The following is a 17956-nucleotide window of genomic DNA, read 5'->3' as shown; positions in this document are numbered from 1 at the left end:
CCTGACATACCATAAAATTCACCCTTAAAAAAATTTTTTTTTATTTTTTGAGAGCGAGCAAGCACAAGCTGGGCAGGGGCAGAGGGGGAGGAAGAAGAGAATCTGTGCTGACTACACAGCCCAATATGGGGCTCAATCTCATGGAGTATGAGATCATGACCTGGGCTGAAATCAAGAGTCAGACGCTTAACCCGCTTAACCTACTGAGCCACCCAGGTGCCCCAAAATTCACCCTTTTGAAGTGTACACTTTTTTCTTTCTTTACATTGCTTATGACTTCTTTTTGTTTTACCAGGTTCATCAGTTTTAGTTGTTTTTTTCAAACAAACATCTTTGGTTTTGCTGCTTTGTTCTATTTTTAATTTATACTTTATCTCTGCTCTTATCTTTATTATTTCCTTCCTCCTAAGTTATTATTACTCTGTTCTTTTTCTCAATTCTTAGGTCAGAAACTTAGATTCTTAATTTTCAGTTCATGTTCTGCTCTAATATAGTTATCTTAGGGCTTAAATTTTCTTCCAAGCCCTGTATTGGTTACATCTCACAAATTTGGTATGTATTTTTGCTGTCCACCATGATTGCTTTTAAATCATGGATATTCAGAATATATTTTACATTTTCTAAAAATACAGCATATTTTGGTTAGCTATGTTTTGTTTGCCACTGACTTAATTGTACTGTGGTCATAGAACATGATCTGTGTGATACCAATATTTGGTATTTAATGAAACTTGGTTTTAGAAACACACAATAGTCAATTTGTATAAATGTTCCATTTGTACTTGAAAAAATTAAAATTCCCGAATTAGTAGTGCATGTTTTCTATATACCTCCATTATGTCAAACTTTTTTTCTTATGTTATTCAAGTTTTATCCTTACTAATTTTCAAAATAAGCTTAATACATCAATTATTTTTTTTTTCCACGTTTTTTTAAATTTATTTTTGGGACAGAGAGAGACAGAGCATGAACGGGGGAGGGGCAGAGAGAGAGGGAGACACAGAATCGGAAACAGGCTCCAGGCTCCGAGCCATCAGCCCAGAGCCTGACGCGGGGCTCGAACTCCCGGACCGCGAGATCGTGACCTGGCTGAAGTCGGACGCTTAACCGACTGCGCCACCCAGGCGCCCCAATACATCAATTATTAACACAGGTGTGTTAACAGGTCTCTGAAGATGTGATATCTCCATGAATCCTGTCCACTTTTGCCTCACATATTTTAAGGCTAGGTTAGTAAGTACATAAAAGTTTAGCTGTCTTCCTGATGAGTATTTCCTCTTATATCATACAGAGACCCTATTTACCCTAATGCTTTTTATCTTAAAGTCTGTTGATATACCCTTTTTCTTGGTTAATATTCACATGTATTATCTTTTTTTCCATCCTTTTATTTTTTTTTAAATTTTTTTTCCAACGTTTTTTATTTATTTTGGGGACAGAGAGAGACAGAGCATGAACGGGGGAGGGGCAGAGAGAGAGGGAGACACAGAATCGGAAACAGGCTCCAGGCTCTGAGCCATCAGCCCAGAGCCCGACGCGGGGCTCGAACCCATGGACCACGAGATCGTGACCTGGCTGAAGTCGGACGCTTAACCGACTGCGCCACCCAGGCGCCCCTCCATCCTTTTAACTATGAACTGTGTTCTTATGTTTTATGTGCTTCCTGTAAAAGCACATTAGTAAGCCTGAGATTATTATTCAATCTGATTAATCACCATCTTTTTATCAGTGTTCATAATACGTTTACCTGTACTGTTACTATATATTTTGATTCATTTTATCATCTTAGGATACCACTGCTCTTTACTCCTTCTTTCTATGGTGATTTCCTATTTTTTCTATGCTGTTTTCCTAATTTTCTTGGATTTTACTGGATTTTTTCTAACATGCCCTTCCTTTCTACCCCTCCACTACTAGTTTAGGAGTTATACATTTTAGGAGTGCCTTGGTCAACTTCAGCTTAGGTCATGATCTCACGGTTCATGGGTTTGAGCCCCACATCGGGCTCTGTGCTGACAGCTAAGAGCATGAAGCCTGCTTCAGATTCTGTGTCTCCATCTCTCTCTGCCCCTTGCCCACTTGCACTCTGTCTCTCTCTCTCTCTCTCAAAAATAAACATTAAAAGATTTTAAAAAAAGTTATACATTTTATTTCTATTATTTTAATGATATCTTTAAAATGTCAACAGACATAATTTAAAGAGTATGCTTTAAAGTATTTATTTCAAGTATTGCTAAATAAGCCAATACTTATGTAGATTTGCCCCATGTTTACCAATTATTTAGCTCACCATTCCTTCTTGGATCTTATTTCTTCCATCTTAGGGTCAATTTTCCTCTTCCTGAAGTAGATTCTTGAGCACTGCAATTAGCAAGAGTCTGGCAATGGTAACTTAGTGTCTTTGAAAATGTATTTAAGAAAAATTTTTTTTAATGTTTATTTATTATTGAGAGAGAGACACAGAGCGTGAGCAGGTGAAGGGCCAAGAGATGGAGAGACAGAATCTGAAGCAGGCTCCAGGCTCTGAGCTGTCAGCACAGAGCCAGATGTGGGGCTCGAACTCACAACCGTGAGATCATGACCTGAGCCAAAGTCGGACGCTTAACCGACTGAGCCACCCAGGCGCCTCAAAAATGTATTTTATACTACTCTTGATAGTACAGATAGGTTTAAAATTCTAGGCTGTCAATTATTTTCTCATCACTTTGAAAATATTATTTCAATGTTTCCTGGCTTCCAGGGTTGCTACTGAGAAATCAGCTGTGATCTGATAGTTTTCTCTTTGTAAATAATTGATCCTTTATTGTGAGTTGCTTTTAACATTCTCTTTTTGTTTTATAGTTTTTAAAATTTGTGTGAAACATGGATTTATTTTAATTTATATTGCTCAGTATTTCTGAGGATTCACATCTTTCACCAATGTTGGAAAAAATTTCAGCCATTCTCTCTGTTGTCATCTTCAATTTCTTTATTTTCTTCTTCTGGAACCCTTTTCAGATATATGTTAAATCTCATTTTATCCATCATGTCTCTTGACCTCTTTCATATTCCCATCTCTTTATTTTTAATTTGCTGCATTCTGGGTAATTTCTTCATATTAACTTTCCAATTCAGCTGTGTCTAATTTGCTGAACAAGATATTTACTTCAATAATTTTTAAATTTCTAGAAGTTCTGGGTTTTTTCCCCAAAAATCTGGGTTTTTTTTAATTAAAAAAATTTTTTTAATGTTTTATTTTTTTATTTTTTTTTTTTCTGAAATTTATTGACAAATTGGTTTCCATACAACACCCAGTGCTCATCCCAAAAGGTGCCCTCCTCAATACCCATCACCCACCCTCTCCTCCCTCCCACCCCCCATCAACCCTCAGTTTGTTCTCAGTTTTTAACAGTCTCTTATGCTTTGGCTCTCTCCCATTCTAACCTCTTTTTTTTTTTTTTTTTTTTTTCTTTTTTTTTCTTCCCCTCCCCCATGGGGTTTTGAGAGAGACAGAGAGAGAGTGAGTGATCTTGCACAAACCGCAAGATCATGACCTGAGCTGAAGTCGGATGCTTAACTGACTGACCCACCTAGGCACACCTCAAATTTTATTTAATGTTTATTTACTTTTGAGAGAGACAGAGAGTATGAGTGTGGAAGAGGCAGAGAGGGAGAGGGAGACACAGAATCAGAAGCAGGCTCCAGGCTCTGAGCTATCAGTACAGAGACCAATGTGGGGCTCAAACCCACAAATGGGGAGATCATGACCTGAGCCAAAGTTGGATGCTTAACCAACTGAGCCACCCAGGTGCCATTCCAAAATTCTGTTTTAATGGTATCTTGTTCTCTTGTGATTTTCATCATTTTAAATACCCTGATACTCCTACTATTATAAATTATCTAGAATTTTGGAGGGAGGGAGTCTAGTCCTACATTTTATGAATCTGGAGTATAAACTCATTTATACAAGGGCTTTAACTATGAGAAGTCTGCAATGGCTCAGGTTGAGAATGTGTCCCTCCAGAGCATCAACAATTATTACCAGTCTAGAACCACTTAATAATTTAGCTTGACTGTTCCAGGGTCATTTCAATAATATATTAAATGTCCAGGGTGCCTGGGTGGCTCAGTAGGTTAAGCGGCCGACTTTGGCTCAGGTCATGATCTCACGGTCCGTGAGTTCGAGCCCCGCGTTGGGCTCTGTGTTGACAGCTCAGAGCCTGGAGCCTGTTTCAGATTCTGTGTCTCCCTCTCTCTCTGCCCCTCCCCTGTTCATGCTCTGTCTCTCTCTGTCTCAAAAATAAATAAATGTTAAAAAAATAATAATAATATATTAAATGTCCAACATGAATCAGAGTAGAAAAGACAATTCCATAATCACCATTTCCCCACCTCCCAACTAGAGCCCAGGCCAAGACACGTAAGTTTTGCATTTGTCTCCCTCTGTGTCAGAGGGTGAAAATTTTCTAATCTACCTTTCACTGAAAATTCTAGTTTCAAATTGATAACTTCCTTCTTTATGTAGACCCAAGCCAAGGTTTCATATTTTATCCCTTCCTGGCCATTCAAACTCAGAGCCTTTGGTCCCTGCAGAATCTCTTCATTTGTTTACTGCTACTTAAATTTTCATTTTTGACTTCTTTTTCACTCTGGGGATTTCCTTTGAGTTCTTACAAGGTCAGCCATGCATTAAATGTTATATTTTGTCTAGCATTCTTGGGTGTTTTGTAGTTGGGACAGTTAGATAAATGTTTATCTGTCTATAACTGGATTTGTCTCTGAGAAACCCCCCTCCATTTTTCAAAGATGGTAATTAGACAGTAAGAAAGTTCTCTGGAGGGGCGCCTGGGTGGCGCAGTCGGTTAAGCGTCCGACTTCAGCCAGGTCACGATCTCGCGGTCCGTGAGTTCGAGCCCCGCGTCGGGCTCTGGGCTGATGGCTCAGAGCCTGGAGCCTGTTTCCGATTCTGTGTCTCCCTCTCTCTCTGCCCCTCCCCCGTTCATGCTCTGTCTCTGTCCCAAAAATAAATAAACGTTGAAAAAAAAAAAATTAAAAAAAAAAAGAAAGTTCTCTGGAGATAAGAAACAGGTTTTCTCAGTTTACAATGAGCTTTCTATCTCCAGAAATGTTCAAGAGCATGCTGACTACATGTTCAGTAGTGACACTCTAACATATATTCCAGCACTAGGTAGGAATCTGCACGAGATCCATGGTTCTCAACTGGGGCCAATTTTGTCCCCCAGAGAATGTTTGGCAACATCTGAAGACATTTTTGTTGGCACAACTAGGGGGGAAGGTGTGGTAGTGCTATTGGCATCTGGTAGGTAGAGGCCAAGCAGGCTGCTAAACATCCCACAATGCACAGGACAGCTGCCCACAGCAAAAGATGATCAGCCCAAAATATTAACAGTGACAAGGTCAAGAAACCATGACTAAATGACTATGGCACCCTTACTAATCTTGGCAGTTCTATATGGCTACAAAAAATTTTTTTTAAAAATCCTATAGATTAAAAAAGGCTTTTAATTACAAAAGACTTCTGGCTTATCAGTCAACTTCTGTTGCCAGTGCTAAGCAAAGAAAGTAATACTAAGAATAATTGACAATCCAAGACATTCTAGACAGACAATTCCAAAGTCATTTATTATTGTTTTAGAGGGTAGTTAAGATCTCTTTCCCTTAAAACTTTCTCTGTTTATAAATGTTCAACCTAATATTAAATTTTATTTGCAATCACTGTCCCAATGGACATCAGAGAAAAATATTCCTAAAGTACGCTTGGCAGTAAAGAAAGATATCTAGGGGTTAAAATGTTGGTATGACTACAGACCATTACTTCAACTTTATTATTCCTTCAACTTTGTATTACATATATTAGCACAATCAGTACCCTTCATTAAATTCCAATCTAACTTGATTTCAACCTTAAGCTTCTAAGTTTCCTATGTTGACAATGAACTATATCACTATAATTTACACTTACATCCTAGAGATGCTTAGTAAATATGCCTGCTACTTGCCAGATACTTGCATTAGTGTGTTGATGTCAGTTTTAATAGAGTCCTAAAAATGTAAGGCTGGAAGGGATCCACAGCATTGTTTCTAGGACGTAAATATGTTTCCAGGCAATTACGGCCAGTAAATATTAAGTCATTTGTCCAGGAGTTGAGACTAAAACCCAGATTTCTTGTCTCTCATTCTAGATCTATTCTTTTACTAACTATATGCAACTTGGCCAGAGTTTTCCCACTCTGGTTCTTCAGTAGTGGCACTAGCATCACTGATTATCTCTCATTAAGCTACCATAATACCAAATGCTCAGATTTCTGTGGAGAACTATAACTGTACTGACTCCCTACTACAGGTACCAGGATAGGTACTGTTTATCTACCATGTGGTATTCCGTAACAGCTCAACAGCACAGGTCCTGACATATAATAGGAACTCTGTAAATGTCAGCTACATGGCTCAGGGCTCATCCACCTTCAAACATGAGCACAAAAGACTGTACGCATTACTATCTGATTTTTTAGGTGAAGAAACCATTGCTTGGAGAGGTACGGTGACTAGCTTGAGGTAACCAGGAAATGGCACTGCCAGGATAAAAATCTAGTCCCAATTTTATATGGCCAAGTCTTCAGCTACAGTTTGGAATAATGGTTTTATAAATTAAGTTTCTCCATTCTGCTCTATTTCTTCAAGAGCTACTGTGGTAAGTGGGAATGTGAATGACTCAGTATAGTTTCAGGTGGTTACTCTGCTTCAACCACAGCAGCTGTGCTTTTCTGGTTTATTTGAATAAAAGGTCCTAAAGCAGAAAAAGTTTGAAAGCCACTAATGTAGTGATAAGAGCACTGGACTAGGAGTTAAATCCATGATATTAGTCTATTTCTACTTGACCCTGGGTAAACTGCTTCCTTTCTGTGAGCTTCAGTTTCCTCAGCTTTAAATGAGAGAGTCCACTCAATTCTAATATTTTGTGATTCACAGAATGTTGAGTTCATTCTCTAAAGAAGAAATCTCAGTTTTACTAGAAAAGTTAACAAATAATTTATAACTCTCTCAAATTCTAAATATCTAAAAACACATATTCTTCCACATATTCTTCAGATTCCACATAAACACAAAGAACTCTCGGCTCAGATTCTCAGCCTCATAGAAAATGGGTGGCAATTGGAAAGCTACATACTCCATTATACTATAAACATTCTGAAGATAAAAAACATTTTATTCATTTCTTTTTTTTTAATTTTATCTTCTTTATTTTTTTTAAAACAAAAATTTTTTAATGTTGATTTATTTTTGAGAGACAGAGACAGAGTGCGAGTTGGGGAGGGATAAAGAGAGAGGGAAACACAGAATTTAAAGCAGGCTCGAGGCTCTGAGCTGTCAGCACAGAGCCTGACGAGGGGCTCAAACCCATGAACCGCCAAGATCATGACCTGAGTGATGCTTAACTGACTGAGCCACCCAGGTGTCCCTATTTTATTCACTTCTATCTCCAACACTTTGAGCAGAGTCTGTCCTACAATAAGAACTCAACAAATGTTTGCTGCACAGCTCAGTGCTCATCTATCTACATTTAAGCATGAGCCCATGCTCTGCAATTCTACCTTCCTGAGTGATTTAAATCTTATTTTCTTAAATCAGTAAACAGTGATGTGTCAGGAATCCCCACCTATTTTGCAAAACTCAAATGATCATACATTAGCAGATAAAGGGAAAAAGGAAACCAGTAAAATGTCATATAACTGAGTGGGAGATCTCACCTGGACCACCTGCCATGGGAAATGTTGCCTCCATCCTAACTGAATTTCCGGCTCCCATGGGTCCATTCATTCTCACATCTTGGCTTCGGTTCTGAGCCAAAGCCAGGTTGATAGCACCTTCCCCTGAAAAAATTACAGGTTACAAGAAGGAAACCATCAGAATAAGATGCAAATGTTTTTTAAAAACAAGTACACAGGGGCGCCTGGGTGGCGCAGTCGGTTAAGCGTCTGACTTCAGCCAGGTCCCGATCTCGCGGTCCGGGAGTTCGAGCCCCACGTCAGGCTCTGGGCTGATGGCTCGGAGCCTGGAGCCTGTTTCCGATTCTGTGTCTCCCTCTCTCTCTGCCCCTCCCCCGTTCATGCTCTGTCTCTCTCTGTCCCAAAAATAAATAAACGTTGAAAAAATAAATAAATAAATAAATAAATAAAAACAAGTACACAAAAACTTTAGTTTTCTGTGTTTTTAAAGAACAATGGTAACTTTACCAACCACACAAAAGGGAGGTTCAATACTATATAGGTCTTTCTTCAACTTCACTTGAGTAAGTTTACTTACATGAAGCACAAGGAAAACATAATCAATCCTCACAATACAGCAGATGGACAATCATTAATGATGTATGGTGTCAGGAGAGAGTTTGTAACTCTGAGTGACTATTTTCAACTAGCTCATAGTGTGTGCATGTGTGTGTACATGTCCATGTGTGCAAGAAGGAATTAAATGTTCTCAGAAACTCTCAAACTCCTAGATTACCTTTTGGGAATTTATGACCAGAAGGTAGAGAAAAGAGTAAGTTTAATGGAGAAAGAACATATGATGGTATAGGGACACTGTAGTATTTGTGAGCAAAATCCCATTTCCCTTTCAACTAGTGCAGCATAAACAGATATCCATTAGAGATATTTATGCAATGAAGAGTAGATAGATTGCTACTAATCTACTTTTGCAGCATCTAATTATAAGACCAACACTCATATGAAGTTTTTAATGCTTACAAAATTTTATCTCATCTGAACCTCACAATACCCTGGTAGGTAACATCTAGAAGTGTTCCAACTTATTAGACCCTAAACTTAGAGGTAACTTACTTAAATTTTACTTGGTTTAATGATAAAAAGAAACAAATTTCAGGAGACTTCCTGCACTTAATCCAAAATTTTGACTATTGTTACTGTGGATGATAGCACCACCATGTGGACAGATAGAAGTATAGCTAACCAGTGGCTAAGAAGGTCAAAGGCAGCATTCTTTGGCATCCTTCCTTATGTACTGTAGGGTTCTGGATTACAGAGCCAGATGATAAAGTAGGAAGCTAATGAGGACACAGTAGTTTCCTGTCTTATCACTGATAAGTCACCCTTCTGTATTAAGTATTTCCACCAGGCAGGTAGACTGGTTGGTCCCAGGGAACAAACATCCTACTAATAAGGGACTGATTACCAGGGTTACAAGATGCTCTAAACTGTTTGCCTCTGGGAGTTAGGAATAAAAGAAAAAGAGAATACAGACCTTGAAGGTTTCCAATAAAAGGAAGCAACTATTAATATACCAAACTTAAGACATTCTTTTTAAAAAAAATTTTAATGTGTATTTATTTTTGAGTGAGAGTGAGAGAGAGAGAGAGAGAGAGAGAGAGAGAGAGAGACAAAGCACGAGTGGGGGAGGGGCAAAAGAAAGGGAGACACAGAATCCAAAGCAGGCTCCAGGCTCCGAGCTGTCAGCACAGAAACCAATGCGAGGCTCGAACTCACAAACCTGGAGATCATGACCTGAGCCAAAAATGGACGCTTAACCAACTGAGCCACCCAGGCTCCCCACTAAGACGTTCTAAACAGAAAGAGTATTTATTCTTGAAATGGACATGAGATTATTTCAGTTCTCTGCTTAAAACTGTTCCAATGCTTCCTACTGTTGTAGAAATAAAAGCCAAACTCCTTAACAGGGTATAAAAGGCCTTAGTAATCTATCTAGTCCAGTGCTGTTCAACAGAAATATGAGTCACACATATAATTTTAATTTTTCTAGAAGCCACAGTGAAAAGATAAACAAAAAAAACCCCAGGTGAAATTAATTGTAATATACTTTATTTGACTCAATATATCCATGCTATATCAATATAGCCCATGTCAGTTTGAACTAGCCACATATGCTCAACAGCCATACGTGGTTTGTGGCTACCATATTTAAGAGCTCAGATGTGGCTCTTGCCTACCGCTCTAACCTCAACTCACACTATATTCTCCTTCAATAATAAGGATTCAGCCTCAGTGGCATTTTAAAAAATTTCTTAAGCACACAAAGCTGCTTCTCACCCCAAGGCCTTTGCACATACAGTATGTGCAAATAGTTGCCTCTAATAGTTCTACTCTCTTCACATGAGCCAACTTCTCAGTGTTCATGTAACCTTAAGTGTCACAGGCTCCAAAAGACCTCCTCCAACTGTCTTATCCAAGGGTAGGTCACCCTTATCAGAACATCATGTTCTTCCTTTTTTTAATGTTTATTTATTTGGGGGGGGGGGAGGGGAGAGAGAGAGGGAGACACAGAATCCAAAGCAGCCTCCAGACTCTGAGCTGTCAGCATGGAGCCCAACGCAGGGCCTGAACTCACAAACCGTGAGACCATGACCTGAGCCAAAGTCGGATGCTTAACTGACTGAGCCTCCCAGGCACCCCAGAATATCATGTTATTTCTTCAGAGCACATCCCATGTAATGACTTACTCATTCACTTGTTTTATTGTCTGCCACATCCATTACTATACAAGGATAACCATGAATCTGCCCTGGTTCCTTTATATCTTTTGTTCTGGGGTAGTTATCAATAGCACCCCTTTGGGGTGCCTGGGTAGTTCAGTTGGTTGAGCATCCAACTTCAGCTCAGGTCATGATCTCGCGGTCCGTGAATTCGAGCCCGCATCGGGCTCTGTGCTGACAGCTCAGAGCCTGGAGCCTGTTTCAGATTCTGTGTCTCCCTCTCTCTCTGACCCTCCCCCCAGTTCATGCTCTGTCTCTGTCTCAAAAGTAAATAAACGTTAAAAAAAATTAAAAAAAAAAATAGCACCCCTTTTACTCTCAAAAGTGTCCTAATTTAGATGATAAATTATATGGCCACCCTAATTATATCCTTAATACAGAGAACAGTGTCTAATACATGGTAGGTACTCATTAGCTATTTGAGTATATTATGAATTGTTATCTTATAACCTTACAAAGAACTATAGGCATTTTTCCAAATGATGAATGCATTCCTGGGAAACCCCACATTCTATAAAAACTCACACTGAAAATAATAGGTTTTATGGGAAAAACAATGTTGTTAGGACTTACTCAAAATGTATGTGGCTTTGTAATCAGAGTTCTTTTTTTTTTTTTTTTTTAATTTTTTTTTTTTCAACGTTTATTTATTTTTTGGGGGGGACAGAGAGAGACAGAGCATGAACAGGGGAGGGGCAGAGAGAGAGGGAGACACAGAATCGGAAACAGGCTCCAGGCTCCGAGCCATCAGCCCAGAGCCTGACGCGGGGCTCGAACTCACGGACCGCGAGATCGTGACCTGGCTGAAGTCGGACGCTTAACCGACTGCGCCACCCAGGCGCCCCAAGTAATCAGAGTTCTAATGAAAACATTAACTGGTGGAGGCAATATATCCAAGAACATTTACAGTGGAAATGCCCGGTTAAAGATGCTATGATAATGCAGATTCAGTAAAGCTCTGAGCCATTGGGGCTGCCGTTAAAGCAGACACAGGAGAAAGTGAACTTGTCACAAGCAAGAGCCATGCAAGTGCACTTGGGGTGCACTTCTGGGGAAGGTATCTAAATTCTCATCCTTAATTACCTTAAAACAGAGCTGAAAGGACTCCCACCTATGCAGTAGCTGAGTTTCTTTTTTTTTTTTCTTATAATCATCCTTCTATTCTATTTCAGCTTCTCTTGCCTTTTTATATGAATACACACAATTCTCACATTATAGTGCTATCATTCTCCTATTTGCCAACTGCATATAAGCTAACTGGTGCCAAAGAAACACACATAAAGAACACTACAGGCTCCCAAACTCACTGATTAGGGGTCGGCAAACCACAGCCTATGGGCCCACATTACAGTCTAGTCTGCTGCCTATATACTTAAGTAACATGTAACTGGAACACATCCATGTTTATTCACTTACATATTGCTTATGGCTGGTTTGCACTGCAAGTAGACTGAAATTGTTGTGACAGAGATCTTAGGGCCCACAAAGTCAAAAGAATTTATTCTCTGGCCCTTTACAGAAAAAGTTTGCAGATTTCTGCTTTAAATCACCATGAATTAATAGAGGGGACACAAAATATACTCAAAAAAGATGTCTTCCCAACTCCCTGGCCAAAACTCAAAAAAGGAAGGGTACAGGGAATGTTCTTCTATGGAGAATAGGCTGTGCAACCTGACCTTACACCCTTGCAGCAGACACCTCTTACAACTTACAAAGGCATCAGCTTATTACCAGTTTCACAAAAGCAAAGCTGCTGCCACCACTTTTACTCCTGCCCGAATTCTGAGGGAGCAGAGAGAGAAAAGGAGATCACCTGGGACACATATGCATACCCTAAAAGTTAAAGGACCCTTTTCTGTAATGTGATAATCACTACCATACGTGAATTTCACAATTTCTTGAAATACATGTTATCTACTTTACTTTCTTGATGGTACTTATGCTTTAATTTACGGCTATAAAGGGGAGCCAGCACCTTATCTTTTTAAAAGAACTTAGGGGAAGTAGGTCTGATTAAAAGAAGAAACTGGTGTTTCCTTTCTCCAGTGGAAAACACTACCATGTAAGTTTTCAAAGCCCTTTTAACTCACATAAATAGGTAACAGACTATAAAACGTTTAGAGTTTAAGAAACCACTTATGTTTTCATAAAATATAAACGGCCTACATAGTGCTATGTAGCCAACAGCTGTTTTACTTCCACTCTTCCCAAAAGTTCATCCTATATCCTACAGATTGCTGTGAATTAATTTTACTTCTCTGGATCCTTTTAGACAATCGACCATTTTTCATAATAGGCTGGTTGTTGTTTAAACCTCTATTCCCTTTTTTATCAAATGATGGGATTTACCCCATTTCTCTACCTATAATCCTCTCTAAATCTTCATTTGTTTGCTGCTATTGCCCCTTTGGGGGCACAGCAACGTACAATCCTACACTGCACAAAATGTGTCTCACTCCTGCATATGAAGTATTAACCTTTTTGGCTGCCAAGGTTTTGTGGCGCATTTAGGCTCTAAGCAAACATGGAGTTAGGAAGGTTTGGCCCACCGGTAGAAGGAAAGGCTGAAATCACTGGTTGCCACTATGTCTGCATCAATACAGGAGGGGAAGAAAAGTTCTAGTTCACAGGGCCTCCAAAGATAGAACCTCCTCTGTGCTTCCCCCTTCCTGGTACTTCTCTCTCACAGGTTTGTCTCCCTCACCAAGATCAGGAAATTCTTTTGAGCTTATAACAGAAAGGACCATATTATACTTATCACTGTATTCCAAGTGCTAAAGCAAAGTGATGCTATTATGTGTGTGCTTCCCTTGCCTTCATTCAACATATGTTTACTCAGGAAACTAACACATTCCAGGAAAACAGAACTACAACAGTGAGCAAAACCAGACATGGTCTCTGCCCTACTGGAGCTTGCAATCTAGGAGAGAATAAAACAATAATGAAACAATTGCTCTGATGAAAGTGTGACATAAATGATCTAAGGACAAAAACCAGACTTCTGTGACAGCATATAACAAAGGACTCTGAATTAGTCAAGGAGTTCAGAAAATATATCCTCAAGAAGATTTAAGCTAATACGTGAAGGCTGAGTAGGTGTTAACTAAGGAAGGGGGAATTGGTAAGGGACAATATTCCATATAGAGAATACATAAATGCAAAGGGTCCATGGCAGGAGGAAGAAATGCATATTCAAGGAACCAGAAGAAAGCTGGAGAGGCTGGAATAGACAGCAAGGAGGAGGGTTGGGTGAGTTAAGATTGGATGAGAAAGGTAGAGTAGAGGTCAGACCACACAAGTTCCATGAGGTTAGAGTAAGAAGTTTGGTCTTTATTCTGTGAATAACAGCAAGCCAAAGCAGGGGTTTTAAGCTGGATACTGTGTGTGTGTGTGTTTGTGTGTGTGTGTGTGTGTGTGTGTGTGTGTGTGTGTGTGTGTGGATGTGTGTGTGTATTTTCATTTTGAAAAGACCATTCTGGCAAAATATTTGAAAAATGAATACTGCTACGAAAAGGACTATTTAGGGCCTCCTAATCTCTGTTAGATGACTAAAGAAATACTAAAGCTTATTTGGTAGACAGAAGCAAATGAAATTAGATATTCCTTAAACAACAGATAAGTTAAAGGGCACCTTCGTGGCTCAGTTGGTTAAGCACCTGGCTCTTTGATTTCAGCTCAGGTCATGATCTCACACTTTGTGAGTTCAAGCCCCGTGCTGGGCTCCACGCTAACAGTGCAGAGACTGCTTGGGATTCTCTCTCTCTCTCCCTCTCTCTCTGCCTCTCCACTGCTGATGCTCTCTCTCTTCAAATAAATAAATAAACTTAAAAAAAAAAAAAGACAAATCAGTTCCTGGTCAGGGTGCCAATAAAATCCAAATATGACAGACAGACAAAATGAGCCAAGGGAATGGAGTCTGAAGCTATGGATGTGGAACCATCACCCAGACAGAGCCTCAATCCCTCCTTACCCTAAGGTGTGGCAATTGGAAGTACAGGTTACGTGAGTTACTTGGCATTCTGAAACAGGAGGGGAACAGACAAAGCAGCAAAGAAAATCATGCTACATTCTACTGTTGTTATGATCTGGGTCCAGATAGGCACCTTCAATCTGAACGGAGAGAATCCCCAGATCCCGAAGCTGCTGGTTGTTGCTCTGAGCCAGGATCCGTAGCCGCTCCGCTGCTTCCCGGGGGATGTTGAATGTCACACGCACGCTGTTCCAGGGCTCCACCTTCTGTACCTTTAGCTTGCTGGATTCTTGGTCATGAAAGAAAGTGAATAATATTAGTAATCTTTTAACCACCAGAAGACATGGAACAAACAAAACTAACCAAAAGCAAAAGAACAAGGCAGAGCATTGCCTTGGAGTAGCTGTGAGAACTTAGTCTTTGGCATTAGATAGACTTCAAATCTAATTCCAGTTTTAGCACTTAGCACCTGAGTGGCCATGAACAAATTATTCAACCTTTCTGAAACTTACCTTTCTCTTCTTTAAAACCATGAAAAAACTATTTCATGAGAATGTGAGCACTAAATGACAAAATATATGCCAAAAACCTAGCACAGGCCCTGATATACACACATGCAGTAAATACATGGAAAGTAGTAAGATGGAGTAAGGATTACAAGAGAGAGAAAGAGAGAGACAAGTTTAAATGAATAGACTAAGGTCTATTTCTGGATTCCATTCAATACATGTGAACTGGCATCATGAGAATATTTAAGTCTCACATTTCATTGAAATTCTATAAATACAAAAATACAGTATGCAGACTATGCCAGTTCATAGTCCTATTTAAATATTAACTAGTATTGGGGCACCTGAGTGGCTCAGTTGGTTAGGCTTCCAACTGATCTCAGCTCAGGTCATGATCTGAGGGTTGTGAGTTTGAGCCCCATGTTGGGCTCCACACTAGGCATGGAGCCTACTTAAAAATAAATAAATAAACAAACAAACAAATAATGAGTATCTCTGTACAAGATATTCACAAAGACAGGAAGAAGATATTTCTTCTAGTGTCCCATAAATCCTTCAATTTAAGAAGAAGGCTTTTTTTGTCTTTGATTTTAAAGTTTTTCCTGCTTTAAAAAATTTTATTTTTTTTTTTACATTTATTTATTTATTTTTTTAAATTTTTTTTTCAACGTTTTATTTATTTTTGGGACAGAGAGAGACAGAGCATGAACAGGGGAGGGGCAGAGAGAGAGGGAGACACAGCATCTGAAACAGGCTCCAGGCTCCGAGCCATCAGCCCAGAGCCCGACGCGGGGCTCGAACTCACGGACCGCGAGATCGTGACCTGGCTGAAGTCGGACGCTTAACCGACTGCGCCACTCAGGCGCCCCAACATTTATTTATTAATGAGAGAGAGAGACAGAGCATGAGCAGGGGAGGGGCAGAGAGAGAGGGAGACACAGAATCTGAAGCTGGCTCCAGGCTCCGAGCTGTCAGCACAGAGCCCGACACAGGGCTCGACCTCACAAACCATGAGATCACGACCTGAGCCAAAGTTGGATATTGACCGACTGAGCCACCCAGGCGCCCCAATTTTTTCCTGCTTTAAATAAGAGTATAATTTTCACTGAAGCATACCACACTGAAGGGAAAAACAATATAATTTGACAACAAAGCTTCAGTTAGGATATGAAAACCCTGCATTTCAGCAAGTCTGAAAAGTCAATGCAAACTTCAGGATGTTTTTAAAAGAAGGTACAAAAGTTTAACTGAGGAGGTTAAATGTTGTTTGTAATTGTGTTTTACAGATGAAAAACAAATCCCAGGCCCAGTTAACTCATAAAAAATTTTTTTTCTCAATAACCCCAGGCAAAATAATTTTCCCTTTTGTTATGAACTTGGCTAAATTAAGTCTTTGGTATCCTCTATTTATGCATTCCAGTATCAAGAAAATGGATCATATGGGCATATGTGTTGTCAAAATCAGATATATCTATAGATAAAGTGCCTACATGTTGCCTAAAGCCCCTTCCACCTCCAAAACCACTACACACTGAAAGTTAATTCATCCAGACATGGAGTTCACTTGTTCTAATGTGGATATTAAAGACCACTTGCTAACCGCAGTAAGGTAATACAATTATAGAACTTAAGATTAGGCAATATTTAGTCCAAGTCTATTTTACATGTGAGGAAGCTGAGGCCAAGAAAGGCTAAGTGATCTGCCTAGAATCCTGTGGTCACCTAGCAGCACCAGAGATGGGACTAATACCCAGCTCTGATTCTCAGGTCAATTTCCTTTCCATGACACTTATGCCTCCAAAAAGCAAAAGGTAGGAAGCGAGGGATCCTAGTTCCAGAGTATATATGCCCAATCTAAAGAGTACCAGAATCTCATTCAAAGTCTAGACATACATCAAAATTGCTTATGGTATTATCTATTTATGATATGGGTGTAGAAAAATCCTGTTTATAACATGGTTATATTTATCAAAAGTTTTTTTAACTTCCATCATACTTGACATTTGACTTAAAATACTGTGGACCAAGAATACAATCTGATAACACCATAAATCTGGGTTTGGCAATTTATTTGAAAGCCATAAACAAACTGATTCAGCTATCCATCCATATTTTATTTTTTTATTTTATTTTTTTATTTTAATTTTTTAATGTAAGTTCTACACCCAAAGTAGGGGATTAACTTATGACTTGGAGATTAAGAGTTGCATGCTCTAAGGGCGTCTGAATGGCTCAGTCAGTTAAGTGTCCGACTTTGACTAAGGTCATGATCTACAGTTTGTGAGTTTGAGCTCCACATGGGGCTCTGTGCTGACCGTTCAGAGCCTAGAGCTGCTTCAGATTCTGTCTCCCTCTCTCTCCACCACTCCCCCGCTTGTGCTCTGTCTCTCTCAAAAATAAAAAACATTTTAAAAAATTAAAAAAGTTGCATGCTCTACCAACTGAGCCAGCCAGGCACCCCTGATTCAGCAATCTCAAACAAGAAAAAATGGGGGTAATTATAAGAGCAATAAACACTTTCGTGCTCATTGACACTCTTATCTCTGTGTAATATGATATATTAGGACTATAAAAATTTAATTTCATGTATGCTGCTCTAACCTGGAAAGGCTCTTGTAATATATTGTGAATAAGACTAGAGTGACAATGATGTTAATAACTGTAAGTTTAACATATAAAATTCTCTAATACTATTCTTTACATGGTATAAAAAAGCCCTTGAGAAAATGACATCAAATCTCAAAAAAACAAAAAAAACCGAAAAAAACCCACCAAGCCTAAAAAAATTAGTAAGATCTAGGCTTTGTACTATGTCTGATGAGATTAGATAACTGTGCTAACCAAAAATGATGTAGAACCTCTAACCAAGTTTCAAAACCACAAATGCCTACAAGACCTAGACAGGTAATCCAAGTGTATGAAGAGGCCAGATGGGAACTATCTGAGATGAGGGCCTGCCCTCAATAGCAGCTG

General features: G+C 39.3%; 1 protein-coding gene across 12 annotated transcripts in view; it reads right to left on the bottom strand.

The window, feature by feature from the left end:
• The window catches only part of NCOA6 (nuclear receptor coactivator 6), a 109429-nt gene that overhangs the window by 36558 nt on the left and 54915 nt on the right, over positions 1–17956 (bottom strand). For 11 of the 12 annotated variants that reach the window (XM_043604701.1, XM_043604713.1, XM_043604709.1 and 8 more), the window contains 2 exons: positions 14608–14763; positions 7749–7871 (listed from right to left, as the gene is read on the bottom strand). In XM_043604701.1, coding sequence (XP_043460636.1) covers positions 7749–7871; positions 14608–14763 — 279 coding nt within the window. Of the gene's footprint in view, positions 1–2290; positions 2315–7748; positions 7872–14607; positions 14764–17956 lie in introns of those variants that run through there. The other variant, XM_043604711.1, reaches the window with a different exon arrangement.

The sequence above is a fragment of the Prionailurus bengalensis genome, chromosome A3 (genome assembly GCF_016509475.1).
Source record: "Prionailurus bengalensis isolate Pbe53 chromosome A3, Fcat_Pben_1.1_paternal_pri, whole genome shotgun sequence".
In the NCBI taxonomy this organism is placed as follows: Eukaryota; Metazoa; Chordata; class Mammalia; order Carnivora; family Felidae; genus Prionailurus; species Prionailurus bengalensis.
This window is presented reverse-complemented; position numbering and strand designations above follow the sequence as displayed.